The 24,270-nt window shown below is 29.8% G+C and overlaps 1 protein-coding gene across 5 annotated transcripts in view; it reads right to left on the minus strand.

Annotated features, from left to right (window-relative positions):
• Positions 1-1,347: 1,347 nt before the first annotated feature.
• Ge-1 (Enhancer of mRNA-decapping protein 4 homolog Ge-1) overlaps positions 1,348-24,270 on the minus strand; it is a 153,944-nt gene continuing 131,021 nt past the window's right edge. For 2 of the 5 annotated variants that reach the window (XM_075355780.1, XM_075355779.1), the window contains exons 20-22: positions 18,759-18,933; positions 12,055-12,218; positions 1,348-2,677 (exon numbers count right to left, since the gene is read on the minus strand). In XM_075355780.1, the coding sequence (XP_075211895.1) occupies positions 2,494-2,677; positions 12,055-12,218; positions 18,759-18,933 (523 nt within the window). In that variant the 3' untranslated portion in view covers positions 1,348-2,493. Of the gene's footprint in view, positions 2,678-12,054; positions 12,219-17,114; positions 17,325-18,758; positions 18,934-24,270 lie in introns of those variants that run through there. The other 3 variants (XM_075355778.1, XM_075355781.1, XM_075355782.1) reach the window with 3 other exon arrangements.

Consider the following 24,270-nt stretch of genomic DNA (forward strand, 5'->3'; position numbering starts at 1 on the left):
AAGAACGTTTCTCACCTGTGGTGTTTAGTAAATGGATTTCATAGCGCTTCTTGAATTTGTCGAATCGCCAATCACTTGCACGAAAATCTTCTTCTTTCTTTATCATTTCTTCATAGAAAAGCATAAATTTTTCTTTGATGATTTCACCAGAAAGAGGAGAATGTTTAGAAAATTCCTGGGTAAACCAAGCATCATAAAGTGCATCTTCCATTATCAGGAACATCCCTGATTTTAATGTTTTCCGATCACTTTTACCACTGACATTATCTTTTACAAATATTAAGTAATAAATCATTGCACATCCAATTTCACACATTGAAGCTGTCACCAATTTTTTCGCCTTTCTCTATTCTTTTAAGAATTTCTGCTTTTTGAAATAAATTTTATGTTTTAAAAACATACTAACTTAAAAACTTTTGTTACATATTAACTTAAAAACAATGGCATTTGGATAGTGTCCAAGATACACAAAACTGGACACTTCAAGATAAGGAAAAATAGACACCTTACAATGAATATGACAAACACAGCACACCATCATGCCATACTGATATGTGTAATACACTGTTAGAAGTTTAATGCTGTCTGTGGGCCCGGTACTGTATAGGTTGTCAGCCAGTGACACAGCTGGCTGGCATTGTTGCCACATACTCAACTGCAGACACAGCTAATGATGTCAGTGACGATCAGAAGTACTGTACTTTAATTTATTAGAGTATTCCTCGTAACCACAACCTACTCACTTAAAACATCATATTCACCACACAGCTGTGGCGTCTCTGCTTTATCAGATGTGATGGCATATATAAAAGTCAGAAGTAAAACAAAAGAAATAAAAAAATAGTGGCATTACATGAATTGCCTCAGCAGTTAGACAAAAAGTGCCGTATTACTGGAGGTTTCAGACTAAAGAATGTTGGATTATCAAGGGCCGACTATATTTACTTCTTTTGTAAAAAAATGTTAGAACTGATTATGGTCTGTAAAAGTAAAATATTGCTTCTTTAGTGTTTCCTTAGTGCTCATTCTTTTGAGACAAGTATGAAAAGTAACAAACCTTTACGTTTCATTTTAAAACTTTTTATCAGAAGTGAGTGATGTTATATAGATGGATACAATAACAGTAAGCATAATAAAAGATTTTACAAAAAAAGGAATCTTATTATTTCATTGATAATATGAACATAATGAATAAATAAAACTTAAGAAATCAGGGTACAGAATTTTCGTCATAGTTAAAATACTACTGAGCATACTTAGCTTCAAATTAAGGCTAAAAATGTTGGAAAAAAATCATGACAAGTTTATTAATATATAAATTAAAATATAATTTGTTGTCACTTTTTTTAACATTTTCTTTTAATCATATTAAATAGGATACAAAATTTTATGATTACATACTAATCTAACTTTTACCAAGACAAATTACAAAAATTTATCACAAAAAGATAAAGTAAATTCATCATAAGATTTGAAAAAAGTAAATCTTAAAGGTATAAGAAAACAACTTTTACAAAATAACTGCAAATATATATATAAAAATGTTACACTTTTGATTAATTCAAAATAGAACTATTATGCTTTCTTAAAAAAAAACTTCAATTTTTTTTTTTAACTATCTTCAGTAAATAACACTTGATGAACCTTAAATTTCCTTTAACATATCTCATATAATTTTTGAAGTAAAAAAAAACTTTCCAGTTCATTAACAAGTAATAATCATTCTTATTATTATTATAGATTAAAAAATAGCTCAGGATGCTTAATTATAAAAATAATTCACATATATTTATGCTTCAAGTATGTTTCATTATCTCTTAAAAACAATAATAACACACGTATCATATAATAAATTTATTTAAATAGACTATTCCAGCACAAATTAAAGGTTGTTACAAATATTAATAATATATAACTGTAAATTAACATTAAATTTATATATTTTTTTTGTATACAATACAAAATGTAGTTGGAATTAAATAATTTATGAGAACTCATAGTTCCCTTTTAAACAGTGATTTACAAATGAATCTGTGTTTAAAATTGAGTAATTGCTCACACTTTTACTATAATAAGTCTTTACAATGTGATAGATGATGTACAAAATACTTTAGAAAAAAATTGATCTGATAATTCATTTTTTAATGTAGTTTTACATAAATACTGTCAAAATTCTATGATGCAGTAAATATGTTTTTTTTTTATAAAATTAGAGAACAAAGTATAAATATAGTGTAAAAAATATAATATTAATATAACTTAAGCTTGAAGAATAAAAATTTAAAATTAATGTATACATGTTTATGGTTCAACTTATTACTGTACCATAGTTACTGTACAACTTTATATAACAAATCTTAATTATTTATTTCATCAGTCTTTAATAGTATCTGTAAAAATGTTCTTGATAAAAACATTTTAAACAATAGCAACCTACACAGTAGGCAGTCAATTAAATGAAAAATATTTTTGCTGTAACATTATTATTCTGCGTTAGGCAGCAAGTAGTGACTGAGATGCCATAACTAAAACTTTCATACTTCTTGTAAGTTTATGATTGGGATTACTATTTATGAACCTTTGAAGCTGTAATCGTAAATTATTTAATACAATTGGCATATGTTCCCTGGTTGTTGGGTTGCTTACATCAAGATTCATTACAGCCTCTTCTAAAAACCTGTAAAAAATCAAATTACATAAGTTGCTAAGTTGAAAGGTTATCAAGATACTACACTGGAAAATAAAATTATGTTCGTAAATCATTTACAAAGATTTTACTTAAAATCTAATTAATTTCTTATGCACATTTTAAACAGTTTTTAAGAATCTTCTTTTCTAACATATTATAAGTTGGAAAAGAAGATTATGCTTAAAAACTGTTTGATGATATATCATCAAATAAAAAACAAAGTTTAATTTCTGATGGAATTCAATGAATTACCTTACAAAGAAGTTATTAACATAATCCTAAATCTTAATAGTGATGAATAACTACGTAAAAAAGTAAATTATGATTGATTAAACAGCTAAAAATAAAGGGGTGATTACAAATGAAATATACACTTCCGATAGCTTATTAAAAATTTATTTTTTAAGAGTTGAGATGATTACTTACAAGATTATGTAGAAGAATTCTTCAAGTGTTTATTTATAAATGTTCAATGTGTACACCATTTATAACATGACAGATATCAACACAGTAGTCAAATTTGTCCCAAACACGTCCAAGCATATGCTGGTCAATGGTAGCAACAGCATTTGTGATGTGTTGTTTTAAGTCGTCGATATCTACAGGAAGGAGCGGTATAAAAACTTTTGTCTTTTACATAACTCCATCAAAAGTAGTCGTAAGGCATTAAGTCTGGACTATGCAGTCGCCAATGCTTAAACACTATGTTTTCCTCACTTGCATGGCTAATCCATTGTCTGGGAAGGGGTTCTTCCAGATAATTTCTGCCCTTAAAATGCTAATGAGGTGGAGCTCCACCTTGTACAAAATCAAAGTTGTTACTATCTTCCTTGAGTTGAGGCATTAGCCATTCACTTCCATCACTTAACATTTCCAGATAAATTACTCCAGTTACTGTCAATTCATGAAAAAAGAACAGCCCATATGCCCTTTCACGAGATACAATGCAAAACACGTTCACTTTAGGAGAATTGTGAACATGTTGTAAACTTTCTCTTGGATATTCTGTACCCATATTCTTACATTATGTCTATTAACTTTTCCACTAATGTGAAACATACATTCATCACCAAAAATTAGGCGATGAAAAAAGCCAGCATCACTTTCAACACATTCCTGCAACTCCACACAAAAATATTTACATAAGACTTTATTGTCAACATTTAAACTTTGTACTGGCTGTAATTTATAAGATATAATTTTCAAAGGGTTCCACACAGTCCGTTGAAGAATTTGCAATTCTAAACTTTCTGATCTAGTCAATTTGTCTGGGCTACACTGATACACATCACAAACACAATCAATGCGTTCTTCTGAAACGGTCTTCCACCAATTTTCTTTTTACACAGTACCTTGTGTTTTGAAACTGTTTATTCCAGTGTCTTTTATAAGGTATCAAAAGTGTATATTTCATTTGTAATCACCCTGTATAAATGTTACAAGTCTCATTATCTTAATCATTAGAAAACTCAATTACTGTAAACATGCCACAGATGAGTTCCAAGAAAGGTTAATAAAGATTATAAATCAAAACTATAGAGAACTGGACCAATATTATGTGAGTGAAAGTGATTAATTATTGCAAAGAATAGCATTAAGCAGTTAGACCCAACTCAATTAACAAAATCTGCAAGCAGTAAGGTGGAAAAATCCTAGTTTTCTAGTTAGGAAAAAAATGATAATTTAACCAAAGTGTTATTAAGTGATGCCTGTTATTTATTTCTTTTTTCTTTAAGTGCTCAACACTAAGCTATCAATAATTTGATAGTATACATATCAGTAGTTCAATGAATGTCTAAAATTAAGTTGACGCTAGCAATAACAAAGAAAAAAGGAAAGCAGGTAGAGAATATTATTTGAATCCCTTTTAAAGTGTTCAAATCTTGGCCCACTTTTTGTACTCAGCTATTTTTTAAAAATTAATTTCAAAGAGTAATGAAGATTCACTACTTCTATAATGTTTTAATAGATGTAATATTTGGAAAATATTATATTCCGTTATAAATATTTTACATGGCCTTTTATACCAACTGCTGTTGTTAGCTTTGGTATCTTTTTTTGTCTCTCCACTTCTTTTGCTGCCTTTTTTTTCTTCTATATAATTTTTGGCCACTAATTTTCCTAAAGTTATATTCCTTATATAATAGCAATGGCAAAACCAGAGAACACTTCCAAATGTAGCTGAATGAAGCTTACAGTGCGAAGGTCATGATATGTGTGGGTGCTGAACTATTAGATGACACACCACTGGATGCCTGAATATTGATTTTTAAAATGAAATTTTAATAAACCATAAACAAAGACAAAGTAAACAACTTCACCATAAATGTTATTTTAACTTAATCATAAATAAGTTAAATCAAGTAAACGAGAGCAATAATAAATATAAATAATAAGTATAATAAGTATAAAATAATCTTTATATAAAGAAGCTTTGGCAACTAAAACTGATATAATTGTATATAATTTTGGGAAGAATATAGATAATAAGTTCTATTCAATCCAATTGTCAATATGTGGCAAACATTTTTAATCACTGTATGCTTCACAAAAGGAAATATTTTATTAATTATAAGTAGCTGCAGATCAGCAGTTTAGTCAGTGATTATATATCTGTCTGTTCTATTCGGTCAGTAGTTTCATTCACATTTTCCCATCTAAAAAGGAAATAGTACAAAGAAGCATTGTAACAGTGTACAATTTTACTAGGGAAGGAAATTCTACCAACCTTTTAAACATTTGTAATAGTAGGAAGTGTGACTTGAAAGACTAAAATGGTAACATTCAATTCTTTCTATATTTTACTTGGCAATATGTGCAACAGGCACAAAATATGATTGGAGTTGTAGAATTCAGGATGAGAGAATGAAAACTGTAAAGCATTATGGGTAAAATAAACTGGGATAAAGTAAGGAATGTTAAAATCAAAAGGGAATTAGGAAGGAACAATTGTAGCAAAACATTTAGTGTAGTGGATTAGTTAAATCCAGATGAGAGGAGACTTCCAAGGCAGATGAAAGTCTGAGAATATAGGCAGCAATTAAGAAGTCGACAGAGAGCAGCAGATGATGAATTACAATGTTCAAGGCTATAGAATATAATGGTTCAAAGGCCTAGTATATTGGCTTCACAGACAGAGGACAAAATGGCTGGACAACAACTTTGTCCTGGTTCACACACAATATCTGTCTCAGTTAATTAAGTCCTAACAAATTCCTTTATTGTTCAGTCATATCTATTCTACATATGTAAAATAGTAGTTAACTGTTGTTCCTTTTGCATGATCTATTTATATTTCATTTTCGTAATTAAGACCTAAGTTTTAATTGTCATTTTCTTAGTTGTTTTGTGAATAATAAAAGGTAATTTTGATTAATAATAATTTTTTATTTTATTCTTTAAAATAATAAATATCATCTGTATTTTACTTATTTATTTAAAAATGGATTTTTTTGAAAATTATATAAGGTAATTTATCATAAAAAACATTTTAAATAACTACAATAAACAAATTATGAAAGATTCTAAACTGTACTGCATTGAAATGTATATTTTCTTAATTATTCTTTTACATACTTCACAGATGTTCAATAAGTCTGTCATACTCATTGCAATCTAAATGATTCAACAAAATCTTTAACTGCAAACTTCTTCAGCATTTTAAAGTTCAACCTTCAGTCTCATGTGAGCCATGAACTGGTGGTTATAAAATACAGATTTGTCAGCTTTCACATAGAGTGGAGTGGATTTGAAGGGGCTATGCATGCAGAATTGATTACCATGATCAACCATCTTTTCATTTGGCTCTGGATGCCCCACACAAAGAATGAACACAGAGAGCCTGACATTTTTTATTACTTCATGATGTACACAGCCACATCCTTCTGGAATTCTTTTCAAGATAATTGCTACACTTTCACAATATGATTTCTGCATATCTCATGTTGACTCAATGCCGTTTTTGCTATTACTGCTACATAACAGAAGCTGTGGAATTGTGTATGGTTTCCTTAATGTTAATTTGAAGAGCTTACTTTCATGTTACTGTTAAATTACAGTTTAGTACTTATTCCATCACAATAATTTGTAATGGTAACTATTTTCTCTACAGTTTATTGTTTTTCTATGATAGAAATTTAACTAATTTTTGCCATCTTTTTTCTGTCCCATGTTCCAATTTCCTTCATTTTTTCTTCTTTACTGTTTTCTCTTTTCCCAGTATGTATTCATTCTCTTTGCATGTTGTTCTTTGCATTCATTAACTTCATTTCAAATATTCTCATCTTTTGTTCTTGGAAACCATATAATTTTGGTTTTAAAGATGTCTTTATTTTTAAAATTGAAGCCTTTTTTTAAATTTATTTTATCCACTTTTTTCTGTTTTACTATAATACAGGAAATCAAAATTTAACCTAATTTGTTTTATTCATTCCAAAAAGGTGAGCAGAACAATAATCTTTGCTTTTTCATTGTGTCCATTATTTTTTCTATATTTTATAGTAGCTTCTAATTTTAAATGTGTTTTTTCTACCCTTTACAAGACCTAATATTTTTCTAATTATCCTCCTTTTGTTCTTTTCTATATTTCCTAGGTCTCTATATTTAAACACTAACACAAATATAACTCTGTTATTATAATGTATAATTTTCAAGCTTTTTGTAAACATTTTTTATTGTGTGTTTTTATTATACCTTAAGTTTTTATTTATGATATTCCATCTTGTATTGATGATTTTTCTAACTCTTTTTTCTCTATAAGATCATCTAGATATCTTATAGAGATATGTTTAGTACAATAATGTTTATTATTTTTGTCTGCGATTGATATGTTTAGTACTGTTTTACAAGCTTACTACCTAAATTGTTGACTTGTGTTCTTGCTGAGCACCAATATATATTAGTTATATTTTATAAGAAAATAAAAAATTTCACTGCCATGAATATGGCATTAACAATTATTGTAGTATATTACATTCTAGCATATGCCATATGTAAAATAGCTTAGCTGTAAACCTATCATCAGATAGGTTGAAAAATAAATACAGTGCTCCATAAAGAAACTGAGAAACTTTCAAGACATGTTGTTACTGATAAAAATAATGAAAAACGTTCATAAAAAGCATGGGTCAGGAAAGTTTTTGTTTTCGAGCTACAACTAACGGAAGATTTCACCCGGATCTCAGCTTTTTTAATAAAAAGAAGCCCTACTGTAATTTTTGAGACCAAACTTAAGGATTAAAGTTGTTGATTTCTTATGTAATTTGAACTGTGAAATTAGATAAAACAGGTCCCAGAACTGCAACTCCAGTAGGTTTTAATATATCTGATAAAACAAAATTCAGTAATTAAGTAAAATTTCAGTATATTTTGTATTCACAAAGTTCAATATAGAAAAACAGGTTTTTTTAAGTTTGTAGTACAATAGTCTTGCTAAATAACTAATAAATGTGGAAGATTTACTAACAAAACGTGTAGGGAATTTAATTCTGAAAAAACTACTATAAGTACAACCAATAAAAAGTAAAAAAATATTTAAAAAATAGGTTTTTTAATGAAGAAAAAAATGAAAAATAGACAGAAAACCGTATTATTATTTCTGAACCTAATAAAGATTATTCTTAATACACAAAAACAAAAAAAAAAAAATACATGAAGTTATAAATGGTAACAGAATAGCAAATCACAGTTACAGTAAATGTTCGAAATTCCCTCCTCCATAATGTACACAGCACTCTGCTCGGCATAACATATTTCCAGTGGCTTTCCGTATCATCTCAGGATCTTTACATATAAATTCAATAGGATTTTGTATTTTAATGAAACTCTTCCTTAATATTAATTTTTCTTCTACACTACTGTTTTCATATGGCCCCAAATGAAGAAATCTATTGGCGTTAAGTCAGGTATCATGGTGGCCAATTGATTGTGTCCACCAAATTAGCATTAAAATAACTTCTAGCTATTAAAGAAAATGTGATGTTGCACCATCATGCTGGAAAATTATTTGCAATCTAGTTTGTAAAGGTACATCCTCCAAAAAGAGCAGGAAAATTATTTTTCAAAAATGAATGTATGCATCTCCCATAAGGTTCCTACTGAAAACAAATGGTCCCAGAATTTTGTTATAAATAATGCCACACCAAACATTAATGAGAAATCTATGTTGGAAACTAATTTCCACAGTACCACGTGGATTGTCTTCGCTCCATAAATAACTATTTTTAGAACTGAAGACTACATTCCTCATAAAAGTGGCTTCATCAGTAAATAAAACTGAACTTGTCTTATAAGTGCTGTCTAGAAACCAATGACAGAAGTTTAATCACTGTGGGGTAATCTGTTGGCCACAAATTTTGAACCATCTGCAGGCAGAAAGGATAAAGATTTTCTTTCCATAGGATGCACCAAACTTTGTTTTTGACAAACCAATGTGACATGAAATTCGCCTTGTACTAGTGCCTGGGCTATGCTGAATCACACGATGTTCACTATTAACAGGATGATTTACTTGGCGTTCAACAGAAACGAACATGTTGGGAATAATCCTTTTGTTTGTGAATTCTGATACAGTAAAGAAAGTTTATTAGGTACAGAAAGAATAATACAATTTTCTGACTTATTTTGTTCTTCACTTTCGTCTGTATTGTATCAGTAAAAAATTATTATTTTTTTAAAATGTTTATTTACTTTTTATTGGCTGTATTTATATTAATTTTCTCAGAATTAAATTCTCTACAAGTTTTGTTATTAATTCTTCCAATTTTATTAGACATTTAGCAAAGCTACTGTACTACAAACCTAGAAAGAAACTTTCACAGACTGAATTTTGTTTTACATCAAATATCTTAAAAACTACCGAAGTTACGAGTTCTGGTACTTGTTTTATCCTATTTCCTTGCTCAAATTACAGCACGGATTATTTTTATTAGAAGAATTGAAATCCAGGCGAAATCTTTCTAGCTGTAACTTGAAAACAAAGCATTTCCAGACCTATGTTTATATGAACTTTTTTCATTATTTTCACCAGTAGAACTGTTCTGAACGTTTCTACAAATCTTCATGGAACATCTGTATGTACATTATATATATACATACATAGTACAATGAAATATATATTATATACATTTCAACACAACACATTAGGAAAATAAATAAATACTTGAAAATAATAAGTCTTAAATAATCTAAGACTTCTTCATACGTGCACAACCATATCGTGAAGTACACAAACTTTTTTTGTTAGCATTTTTTTTACTTAAAATTATCGACATTATCAGGAAATTAAAAAAATGATTACATCACAGATAACATAAATTTACATGAAGTATCACTTACATTATGTTGTTTCTCTGTGGGAATTAAGTTTTAATGGTATTTAATTTTTAACATGGAATCCTTTTTCACTTCTCACACAGTTTACAAACTAATTGTATCAAGTCAGTAATTAGTGAAAATATACTTTAGTTAATAAATAATAAACTAAGAAATTATTAGTTCATTTAATAAATTTTTTACATTTATAATTTCAGTATTGTAAAGTATTCAATAATTTGAATTTTTAATAATTTAATATAAAATTAATTGCATTCTAGTTCTAGGGAACTAAATTTGGATACTTTTATACTTTTCATACATATCTAGAGTAGAAATTGAAAAGTTAAATCCCTTAAAAATCTCAACTACATGTACTACAAGGCTCAGAAAAATGGAAAATTGTAAAATCTATAATGGTAACCTACTCATACAATCAACTTATCAGTCCTCTATCATGGAATAATAGTAATGCAGAATGTTCTTTTATGATGAAAACATTTCTAAGAAGTTTCATTTTTACAAGTGACAGATGGCCACTTGTTAGCTAAAAACTCAAACTGAACACTTAAATAATGAAGAAAGAATCTGCAAACAAATGATAGGAAAAAAATTAAAGTGGATCAAGAGTTAATTTACAATCGATGGATCTTGAATAAAGCCTACTTTCATTCTAATGGTTTTGCTGATAACCAAAATTGTTATTATTCAAACAGAATTCTAATAAGGTTCATTGCGTTTATCATGTAGATGCAAGGAATCAGTGTAAATACACTGTGTTATTGCAAGGTCTTACTTTTGAGAGAATGATGAAAGTCTCATGACTACTGTCAAATTACTCATTAAATCATGACATTACAAACTATTTTTATCTACAAATAGCAGAAATTTTTATAAGTGAACTAAAAGCTTGTTTTCAAGATGGGGCCGATGTCACATTGCAAAAATATTGATGGCAGCTTTACAACAGCTAATCAGAATCACAAATTATAGTGACATTTCTTAACTATCTGGAACATGGTTAGCTGCAACATCTGACTTAACAATGTGCGATTTCTTTAAATGGGAGGTCACCTAAAACGTAAAGTGGTATTATAATCAATTTACTTCTGAGGAACTGAAAATCAAGATCAGAGGAAATTGCTAAAGTTGTTTTGAAATATGATGTCAAATCTGGAAAAATATCTCTGAGCTATTCCAGCACTATGTAAGAAGTTTTTTTGGTGATTTTAGATCACCTGCTTGCTTACACATCATTCTCTAGTTTTAATTATTACTTTTACTTCAAACTTGCTCATTTATGTTCTTTATATTTTTATTATCTTACAATCATCATGAGCGTATATAGAAATTAAATATTAAATTATTGCGAAAAGTTCTCAGAATTTTATTAGATTATTTCAATAACCAGATATGTATGAAACATATCTAGATTGTTTCAAGGAAGTTTTAGAACAATATAACTATTTGTTTATAAGGATACGTATCAAACGTTTCCAAGAATACGCTATTGTCCATCTTGGACTGTCCTTTCTATCTTCTGTAAGCATTTAAGTAGCATCCTAATTCCTTTTTGAATAAATTGGCAAAGCATACATTCCTAAACTTAAAATGCTTCTACAGTGCTTGAACTATTAAGTAAGTCTAATTACTAATACATTACATATCATGACATTAAATGAAATCACAAAAATGAAACGAGCTGTTATAAACTGTTAAATAAAGAATAATACATGCAATAATAAAAGTCATGCATTTAACATTATTAAACTGAAGAAATTTATACATCAACTTATACAAAATTCAGAAAATCTCACATTTTATAAAATGAAAATACATGAAAAAAAAAACTAAAATGTTCAAGATCTAAAAAAAGGTAAAAAAATGGTATTTTACTTTAAATAAAAGATAAAAGGAATAACTAAAAAAAACAACTGAAAATAAACTAGAAGAAGATAAGCTGTGATATACTGAAAAAGATCTAACACAAGAATAACTTAAAAAAGTTAACAAAGATCTATAGAATAAAAATGCTTATATTTAATTTATTTTACTTGTGTTTAAGTTCTGTATGACTGTTCATATCGGCAGATAACTGTTGAATCAGTGACAAAAGTACATGCTGATGCAGAGGGCACTCAGATTGACCAAATAGTTGTTGGAGTTGAGTATTTTCACAAGCGTATATGACCAAATTCAAATCAGAAGCAGATAATGCCTGCAATATAATTAATATTTATCATTTCATTATGTAAAAAAAAAAGCCATTAACATATATTTAAAACTACAAAAGTGATATCAAAATTGTTAGGAAAAAATGTGTTTAAAAAATGCAAATGAAAATGTTTAACATTTTCATACATGTATGCAGATATATAAGAACACTTCTATGTATGTATGTATGTATGTGTGTTTGTGTGTGTGCGCGCGCATGCACAAGGACCTTGCATAACTATGAATGAAGTGGTTCTTCAGGACATTTCATGTCTGATCCAAGCCATTTTATACTTATAATTTGCAAAACACAAATAAAATAACACATTATTCAGTTACACTCAAAGAAATTATTTTTAAATTCAGACTAACATTGCTGATTCAGATATTTTATATGGCTGACAAGAAAATTTTCACTAACATCTTAGTAGTATAAATAGTTTTAATAAATATATTTATGCCACCATAAATGTGACACAGAAAACAATGTTTGTAAATTCAGATAAAAACATGATCTGATAAAGTAATTTATGAGATTTTCAATAAAAATTATCAAATATTTTTCAAGTTATTGTATTTACTTGCATGCAGTTAATTCCCCTTGAAAGCACTATTCTTCACTAGCAAATACACTGGTACCATCACTTTTTGTGGAATAGCACACCAGTCCTGAACACATTTTTTTTAATCTTCTACCATTTTAAAACTGTGTCCTTTCAGCACAGTTTTCATTTTCAGAAGCAGAAGACATCTACAGGTACCAAATTAGATGAGTAGGGAAGCTGGGGTAAAAAAGATTTACATTTAACAAAACCTCTCAAATAAGGATCACTGAACATGCAGGAACATTGCAAAAATTAAAATCCATGTTTTATCTGCCTAAAATTCAGGTCTCTTCTTTCTCACTGCCTTCATCAAATGCTACATTATTTCCAATTAAAATTTATTACTTATGCTTGAGCATGTAGGACGTACTCATAATAAACTGCATCGCTCCAGTAAAAAAAGACAAATATAAATAATTCACATTTGAATGGCTCTGATATCAATCTAATACTGTATGGTTCATAACATTCAAATTAAAAAAAATACAATTTGAAAGAACATTTCACAGCTCTTCCAACAACTTTTATTTGCTTTAACATCAAAAAATCACCACAAGCACAAAACCAGCACCTCAATTACATCCTTACAGATTGGAAATGACAATGTGGAGTGATGCAATATGCAGTAAACAAAATAATATTTCAAACACATTTCATTACACAGTGCTATTACTTGAACAGAGTAATAGTATTTTAAAAGAGTTTGGTAGGAAACCTATTTTAGTGTGAATTGAATAATATGTTTGATCTATGTTTGTTTAATATAATGTTCATAAATTTATTTTTAATTAAAAGTAGTAAAAGAGTAGTCACAAATAATTAAATGTCTAATATTATATTTCAAGATTATTTTACAACCTTACAAAAGTTATAAAAACCCAAAGAACTATCTCTGATTAAATTTCAAGTAGCATTTATTACATCTTAAAACAAAAATACTGATAAAATATCACTTTTCATTGCATAAACATCAATTTTTTTAACGCACTGAAAATTTGACTATTAAACAAGTTAAACACACTAACTACACAATATATTAAAAAAAAGAAGATATTTAATGACTATATTATTCTATTTCACGTGTAATAAGTTAAAATGCCTAACCATCTTGTATCATCCATCCTTACGTTTACAAATTCAATTGTACTGACTTTCATCCTCAAACCAAATTTAATAATTTTAAACTTGATTCATGAACAACTTTTTTTCTTTTGACTAATGTATAGAATTATGCGAGCATAATAAACCCAGCAGTGTTTTTAATCTATTTTTATGCAATGAATGATATTACAATAAAATTACACATGTTTTTTGTTGAGCTGCAAATCAAATTATTTCTTAATTGTAATTATGTAATATTAATATTATTAGTTGTCATTACGTAATGTAAAATTCTAAAAAGGAGGTTAGTTTTTTAATGTGGTTAATCAGTGGACTATAAATACTTGGCAAATTAAACAACATCCAAACATTTCAGGAAAACCCTAATTAATATTAAAAGATTAAACCATTTTTTAAAAATGTTATGTACAAAAAAATATTGGCAACAACTGACATTTTTTAAGTCTCGTTAAAATAATAATGCACTAATGGATATATAAAATTATATATATATATATACATACTAGAACCAATTGTTTCAGTACACTATCTAGTACACAAAATAAAAGATAGTACTTCTTAAGTATTATACGTTTAAATAGTTACAACAGTTGAAAGAAAATTTAAATATGCTATCAACCTCAAGTTTGGCTAACAGAAATAAGTGAATCAGATAAAATAATTTTTAAAAAATTCATATATACAAAGACTATTTAGAAAGTAACTTACGTTTCACTGTTGCTCATGAAGGAGTGGGGGTAGCGATGCTATCTTGGTGGTCGTTGCTAGCCTAACTCAGTATGTATCAAGCTGCGTTATGTAAAGGAGTATGACATGTCTTGTTGATTTTATTACAAGTGTTAAAATAAAAATATGTGCTGTTATAGAAAATCCTGCCACTCGATCGGTTATTAGATAGGTTTCTTTTAGCAAAAGACTAAAAAAAAACCACCAAAATTTATCGGTAACTATATGATGTTTATGGAAAAGATGTAATGGCAGAAGGTGCAGTGAGGCAATGTAGTATTCATGTTAAAAAATAGTCGCTCAAATGATCATGATAAAAAATTATGCGGCCAGCCCAGTGTTATGTCTGACGAACTGGTGGAAAAGTTTGTGCTAATCGGTGCTTTACCATTGCAGCGCTTTCATTTAAATTTCCCAAAATTTCATGTAGTCTTTTGCATGAAGTTGTGATGAAACAGTTGGGTTACCAAAACCAGTTGGGTTTTGCATTTGAAGGATTTCAAAAAATGGCTGAAAAACAAGGTGGCAGAAGTTTTTGATGAAGGGATAAAAAATCTCATTCACAGATGTGACAAGTGCCCCAATTTATTTCAGGACTACACAGAAAATAAATTTAAAGGCATAATTTAAAATTTTCCAACAGCTATTGTCTTTTATATCAAAATGAAGTTACTACATAAAATTTTGAAAAAAAATCAAAAAATCTGTAGTTAATCAGTTTGTGCCAAAGGGATATGACAAACATATTGCTTTTTGGTTAGAGTAGTACAGTTAGGTTTGTGTATAGTATATTGTTGTAATATGACAATTTTTTTTTTAGTTTCTAAATTTATTATTTTTTTTTATGGAATTCATTAAATCCATTATTTAAAGATTTTACTAAATGTCAGAAACTATAAATTACTTCAAAATTACTGCACATTTTATTTATTTTTTAATGTTTTAACATTTATATTATTTAATGTAATTTTTTTTAATTTTCTGACCAATTTCTTCTGAAACAAATTAAGGTAATTTTAAAATACTTATGTTTCATAAGAATTTATGTCTTTTTCTCTCATATTTTTCTCTGCCTTCAAATTTTTTTACCATTTTTAATTTAATTATTTCTAATTTCATTTAAATAAATTAACATACGTAATAATCACAGTAATTATTAGCCAATATTTTAAAATCTTATTCCTCCAATTTGATAATTATTCAAATTTTATATTTCTAATAGCTCCGTATCTCTTTTCATATCTTTTAATAGTTTTTATTGCCATTATCTGATATTTCTGTTTTGCATATTAATTGTAAACAGATTTATGAGAAAATTTTTATAAAAAAATACTATATTAAAAACAGTATTACAATAATGATTTTCAGTTTCATAATTTGAACAATTATTTTCAGGCTTAAATTATTTCAAGAAATGGTAATTACTGTATCACTTTAAAAAAAGTAATATATATATTTTGTATATAACTAAAAATAAAATAAATTAAGTGATGAAATGAATGATCTAGGCTGAAAGAGAAGTGAAAAAAGAGTGAGGTTGGATCATGCAGATCTCTAAAATTGCCTTCTATGGGGGAGCTCTAATCATCAAAACATTATTTTCATTTACTGAAACTCAATATTACTCAAATACACAAAAAAAATAATAAATTGGAGGTTTAATTAAAAAAAAAAAAAAAAAAAAAAAAAAAAAAAAAAAAAAAAATACATATCGCCATATTATCTTTAGATCTACTTACAAACATATGACAAAATTAGCTAGTTAGTTACCTTTGTTATTTTAAATTTAAGTACATAATGTTTGATAAAAAATACTGAATTTTTTAAGAATCTGTATTTGTTAAGAATTCATTGTTCAGTGAAGTGACTGAAAGAGGGAGAAACTGCTCATGATTAAGTCAGTTCTTTCACTTTTCTAATTGTAGGTAATATTACTACACAATAATAATAATAATAATAAAAAAATCAGAATTGCTTTTAAACATGAACTTGTCAATTTTCAGAAGATTTATCATCATGCTTACACTGCTACAGTGTATATATTTTGACTCTTTCTCATACATAAAGTAAAACAATATATTTATAATAATCTTAATTTTTTTACATTCTCTAAATAAATATGATTCTAATTTTAATGATAATTACTATTATTAAATTTCTGTAATAAACAATTTTATTTTAATAATGTAAAAAACTGTTATCTGAATGCAAAGATAATAATTCTTTTGAAGGTCTTCCATTATTCTTTAACAATAACAAATGGATAATTTAAATTTAATGTAACAGTAAAACTTCACATTTTCTGCAATTGTTTTATTGAAGAGATGAGGATGGAATTTTATATAAAAAAAGTATTGTTTTTTGTAGATGATAAATTAACCACAAAAGTTGGAAACTTGTGCATAGGGTTATGAAATAGAAAAGAGCATTTTGTGCTATTTTAAGCTTAAAAAATTTAATTTGGCCAATAGCATTTACAAAATAAAAAAGAGCATTTAATTCATTAAAGTATGGTTAAGTACTTAATAAATGAATTCTTTTCTTTTAAAAACCAGGATAAGAAACATTTTGAAATACAAAATTATATCTCTCTTCATTTCCTCCTCTTCTTGGTCTGAAGATTTTCTCAGATTCATAATATGAGATCACTGCCTCTCCTATAATTATCAAAATTACTCCATAATTAAATTGAATTCATTTCCTAAATTAAAACTATTTCAACTATGTGACAATGAAACAGAATTTACGTATATTTTAATATTTCAAAGCAGAATAGAATTAAAAATCTTAAAACTAACATGCAATCATGCGAATCTGCACCTTATCACAGAATTACAGTTGGGAGTATTTTTGATTATCTAACTTTTTATCCCCTGTTTATCCAACTACAACGTTGGATAAACAGGGTAAAAAGGAGCTTATGGTGAGTGTGCATTTACCTTGACTTTAGTAACCACAGAACATATATATTTTATGTAGAGAAGTTTATTCAAACCAAATCAAAAGTTTTAATGCCATGGTAACAAGTTTAAACTGAATATGTTTAGGAACAAATTTAAAAACAAACACCATGACAGACAAGTTCCTACTTGCAAAATAATTGAGAAATGGGTTAAGCAGTGGTATGCCAGACCAATCATTCTAAATAAACCACATTCACAAACAACATTAAGAACCTACAACAATGACTATGAGCTGTTATAATTCAAACCCTAAGATGCTCAACATAGCCATGCTACAGTAACTCAATGGAGTCTGCATAGGATTTTAAATAAAAACCTTCCCCTTATCCATATAAAATTCAAGTTAGTCAAAAAACAGGCAGGTGTGATAAGGGCTGTACATATTCAGGCACGATAATTTCTCTTGAACCGATTATTTGAGCGAGATCCAGAATCATTAACTAAGAAAATTAAAATTTGCTTTATCAGTCATTACTGATAAGGCGAATTTTCATTTGTCAGGATTCATAAATAAATGAATTTTAGGTATTGGACATTGAACATATGCAAAATAAAATATCATGATATAGCGAAAATGTTGTGGTCTGTAGTACAGGGATGATGGCACTTATCAGCCCATATTTCTTCAAATAGCTGATAGGCAGTCAATAACTGCGAATTGTGATTACAACTCAAAAACTGTAATGGATTTCTCAATCTTAAGAAGCAAAGATGTCGGTGCCAACTGTGAAACCTTTCATATCAACAGATCATTAGATACAATAACTTAGGACTTTTAACTCTGAGATCATTTGAAAAACAAGGTGTGTTTTCTAGCAGGATGGATAGTGAAGAACTGAAGACAAAAATTAGAGAAAAAATTATGAACACCACCTGAGATTACACATTGGTAACATGGCTTCATGGGTCATCATCGGTAACCTCAGAGATTATCAGCTACATGAAGCATGAAGGATGTGTACTAGAAAAGACTTTACCTCATCTTCCACAATTAATAATGCAAATTTGAATCCAAATATGTAAAATACAAGAATTGATAATTATTTGATTTCCACCAATTAATTTTAATTAGTCTATAATGAATTCAAATGATAATTAAAAACTAACAAAAACATCAGAACTCCATACCTGCTGAAAAGCTGTGTTATAATGACCAGCTTGTATAAGATTAAAAATCTGGACTTCTGCTGCCTCTCGGCTATCGGGTGCAGGAGTTAAAGCACCAGAACGAACTGCTGCAAGAACACTTCCTTCTAGAGCTGTCTGTTGTGCTCTTAATGCCTCTCCCATTCTGGTCTCAATACTGTAAAGTATACCAATAAAGAATATGCGTTACAACAAACTTTAAATATCATTAAATAAATCAAATTATTGAAGATTACAAAAAATTGTAAAATACATTAAGTACATTCACTTAAGCACTTTTTCTATTGCTGTGAATTGATTTATTGTCTGCAACTGAAGTAAAATCTTATTTATAAATCTGTCAATGGTAAGAAAAGTAGCTAAAATGCATACTGGAATGTAACAACGATAGAAAAAAAGGTTGCACAAAGCAACAGGTTATTTGAGCCCATATTACCTCGTAATTTCATTCTCTTGCTACTAACATTCTAAAACTCATTAATAGAATAGAGTATGCCTAGTCAACACTTCTAAAAAAATGTGTAGCGACTGAATTTTTCAACAGTGGAAAAAAGTGAATGCTAATAACATTTATCGTCATCTAAAAGTCATTTATGATGACAAAACTGTTGATCAAAGTACTGAGTGTAGATGGGCAATAAAATTTTGCATCAAAGGTTGGTAAAGCGAATACTGAGGATAAATCTTGCAGTGGTCAACCAAAATCTGTGGCCAATGAAAATCACCACAAAGAAATAGATCAACTGATTCAGAATTACCGCCCTCACAAAACAATACACAATCACCCAGTCAGGCATATCAAAAGAATGAGGTTTCACATCACTGGCGTGTCAGGCATGAAGTCACGATTTTCAAGACAGACTTACAATCTTCTGAGATGACTGAGGTGGAGGTGTGTCAGGTGATCTGCAGTATGGCACAGCACAAGGCCCCCTGATATGATTGCATCACAGTGGAGAACCTCATCCGAGCGCTTCCAGTAGTTCTTGGTCCTCTAACTAAAATATATAATAGGCTGCTTTTGCCGGCCACTTTCCGACGTGTTGGAAGCGTGGAGACTTGGTACTGTTGTTCAAAGGTGGCGACAAAGATCCTATTGTTAGTTCTTTTCACTGTCCACTAACGCTCTTGCCTGCAATTGACAAGGTTTTGGAGAAAGTCCTATATTTGTGCATTAATATTAGTTTGTTCATTAAGTAGGAAAAACAAAACACACATGTAGTAGATGTAATACGCCTTATAAAAGAACTCACTGTTGATCATTTGCTGATGGACAACTAGTATGGTTTCCGAACGGGCAATGGCACTGAGGATGCCATACTAAAAGTGATGGACATAGCTTCCTCTAGGTTCATGCAAATATGTATTAAGAATTTTTATGGACATATCCGGGGCATTTAATAACTTATGGTGGCCCTCTGTCCTGTTTCAGATGCAGAAGTGTAAGTGTACACAGAATGAATTAGAAGTTCTCTCAAGTTATTTCAGTAATCGGACCATTTCCCTGTGTGATGGCGACTCAGAGGTTCACAAAACCTTAACTAAAGGATGCCCTCAGGGCAATGTTCTGAGTTCTCTTCTTTGGATCACACAGAATTTGATTCCATGTTGCATCTGAGGTTGCTATGTGGCTGTCGTGTCATTGCTTATGCTGATGATGTGCTGCTACTGATTGAAGGGGATTTACGTAATGAGGTAGAGTTCAGAACTGCTCATACTTGTGAGACATTCCAGCTGTGGAGTCTCCAAAATAAGATGATTTTCAGCCAAGAGAAACCCACAGTGATGTTGCTTAAGGGCCGATTGGCTGCTTCCCGATGAATCTGGGTTCGGATGGCTGGTCTCCCCATTAAGTATAATACGGCTCAAAAGTACCTGGGTCTTATCCTTGATGAGAATTTTCAGTTCAAGGAACATCAATCATCTACAGCATATAGTAGAAAAGGCCGCTGATGCTGCTTTTTATGGAATCTGTAGTCATTCATCCCGATTGGGGGTTGAACTACCATACAATGTGTATCCTTTACAAAGATGTCGATGAGGCTAATATGCTATGTGCTGCACCTGTCTGTGCTCACCATTTGGCTTTTAGCTGTTACACAGACATTCTGCTGTGGGGCCAGCGACTCCTCTTCCTGACTGTTATAAGTGGTTGTAGAACAGTCTCGCGGGAGGCAGTCTGTGTTATAGCTGGAGTCAAACCAATAAATATCTTGGCTAATGAGCGTAAGGAATGTTACATTTTCAAGGTAAATACCTATTGATGTCAGAATGAAAGCAGGAGATTGAAGACTGGGGCTTTGTGTCTTGGCACCTGCCAAGACACAAAGCCCCAGTCTGTGGGGGATTCGTCCCGCCTGACCTCAGGTGGGACGAATCGCCCACAGGTCGCTACATGCATGGTATATTTCCTATAGTGGTATAGATGTAGGTGCGATTAGATGGGTTTTCCCAATTGGTTTATCACACAGTTTCTTTCTGGGTATGGTGCCTTTCGGGCAAGTTTGGCTAGGTTTCATTTGGTGGATTCAAGTCAATACCCGGATTGTGGGACTGATAATAAATACAGTGGACTACATCTTCTATGTCTGACCCTGATATGGGTCGAACGTTCACGAGCTGTTAAGGAACTTGAGAGAATACATTCCTTTCTGGATCTCCGTATTAAGTGGATCATCCGCGAGGAGTGGTCTATAATGGCTGGTTTTCTTCACGCCCTTGCAGTGTGTAGGTCTGCAGAGGGAGAGTTTAGTCATGATATTTGATAGTGGCAGGATCCTGGGTGGCTAGGGTTCCGGCCTAGGCATAGGATTGCTTGGAGGTAGGCACACTGGCATCATGCCATGGTTATATTGGTATTGTTTATGATTCGATTTGGGGCTCCCGCTAGTTGGGGTGGCTGCACTGCCGGGGGGGTATGGTAGCCCGTGCGAATTATTATAAAAATATTATATTTATAAATATAAAAATTTCAATTTAATAAATCACCAGGTAAATTTTGAGAAGAATGATCTGTTTAAATTGGTAGGCCTGTATAATCAAATTTTAATCGGTCATGACTTGGTTGACGAAATAGCTTATTGCTAACGATAAATATAGTACTTTAATAACTGATGATGAATCTATAGGATTTGAAAAGGCCTTATTAGATTGAAGGTAAGATCAGTCTTGCTTTATTTGTGTGTATCTGGAGGTTCATAAATACTAATTCCAATCCAACACACAGGACAATAGGTTTAAAAAAATAATATATATATATATATTAACTTAGCAAAAACAATTTTTTTGTTATTGTATTTGTACATATTCCCCTCTGTACTAATATCTCAAAGACAAAAATATAATAATCGTTTACCACCAAGAGCTGTACTCTTGGTGGTAAATGGCTGTTATATTTTTGTCTTTTTGAATTTGATAATGCTTTCGAGGTTTTTTCTAATCATCTATTAATCTTTTTCTTCCAAATCACACATTAAATTCAAACCATTAAAATTATAATATATAAAAATATGTAGTCTTAAATATTGAAAGTATAAAATTCAATTTTTTATTTTTAATACTTATGACTGCATATTTTTATGTAATAAGTTTAGTGGTTTGAATTTAATGTCTGATTTGGAAGAAAAAGTTTAACTAATGATGAGGGAAAACCTTGAAAGTGCTATTAGAAAAAAATAATAAGCATAAGATAAAAAGCATTATTGAATTCTGTACTCTTGGTGGTAAATGGTTTTTATATTTTTATTTCTGTTTTATATATATAAAACTCTATACAAAATATTATTTTGTACATATATATATATTGTAACAAAACCGGTATAATGGACCTCACTAACAGATGCCTGCCAATTAAGAGGAAGGTAACAGAAAATATAATAATGGAGGAAACCAGAAGGAGACTAAAAGGAATCATTTTTCTAAGGCTAACAGATCCGTTTAACAATTGTTCTTTGTAATACTGCAACGACACACCTACACAAATGTTGTTCCATGAGAAAAAGGGGAAATGTTAAGGACTCGGACGATGATTCTCCCGCTTCATCTTGGGATTGGTTCTGCAGGTCAAGAGGATAGGACTATAAATACTCTAGGAAATACAAGTTAAGACCAGTATTATACGAAGAGTTTAAGCAAGAGTATTCTGCGAGGAGTTTCAGCTAGTATATGAAGCAAGTATTAGCATGTGTTTGATGTGATTGTAAGACGGCGTTATCTGTCAACATAATTCCAGTATGGACAGTGGTGGAATGAAGGAAGTTGTTTGGTGAGTAACAATAGACAATTAGTGAAAGGAGTAAAGTATTAAATTCATTCATAAACTATAGGGTAATTTTATTTCTGAATAGCAAAGATATGTGCAGTGAATTGAACTGAATGAACTTTAGACTAATCTTATCTTTAAAGTAATACAATACAAGTCGTTAAGGGTGTAAATATTAGGGCCATTATAATGCCTTTTGTCAACTGAACTGAATTCTGGATTTTACGATTTACTACATGAAAGTAAATTCTGACCTTATTTTAAATTCTATTTGGTATGTAATCATTTATTGTTATTGTTGTGGTTGTGATCACTATTATTATTGTTATTGTTGATTATTACACTGGTCAACATGATTTTTGTCTCACAAGAACCAATATGTGTACTATGCAGTTTTTTATCCTGTTTTCAAATATGTATACGGAATTTCTCCATCAACCACAGTTTTTTTTTATTTTAATTTTTTTAAATATTTTTAAATGTTTTTCATCCATTTGTCCACTGTCAAGTAAAAGCTCCTAGAGCATTGTAAATATGATGGAACCAAATGAGTGAATTCATTTGGGTAGCGATGCTACTGTTGTGCAGGTTCAGACATGTACAAACATGATCGCACACATTCATCAGAACGAAACCAGTAAACATGTTACTGTGAGGGCTTTGTGTATCTGAATTATTAAGTATTACATATTTACAACTTTATTTCTTTGAATTAGTCGTTAGTTACAAAATGCCTAAAGTTTGTTTAAATCATACTAACAATTTTTATTATGTATGTGGTGAAGTGACACTCAAGTCTCAAATGCAAAACCTTACTCCATTAGTAAAAGTGTTATGAACTTTATTTTGGGTGTAAATTTGGGAATATAAACAAGGGCCTGGCCCAACATATCTGTTGTTTATCGTGCTCTAGACTTCTCACTGCATGGAAAAATGGCACACGCCACATACCATTTGCTATCCCTATGATTTGGAGGGACCTCCAAAACATGTGATATTAGATGAAGAGAGCTCAAAGTCTGATGGAAGTAAGGAAGAAAAAGAAACACGATTCTGGTGGTACAACTTTTGAACAAAGCAGTTTATCTGAGACTCATTTACTGACTTAAGAAAATCTTAACGACCTCAATCGAGATTTAAAGTTATCCAAAAAAACAGTCTGAAATGCTTGCTTCGTGACTAAAAGAATGGAATCTTCTTCAAAAGAATACAAAGATATATACTTATCGTAAT

The sequence above is a fragment of the Lycorma delicatula genome, chromosome 2 (assembly GCF_047948215.1).
Source record: "Lycorma delicatula isolate Av1 chromosome 2, ASM4794821v1, whole genome shotgun sequence".
Classification (NCBI taxonomy): Eukaryota; Metazoa; Arthropoda; class Insecta; order Hemiptera; family Fulgoridae; genus Lycorma; species Lycorma delicatula.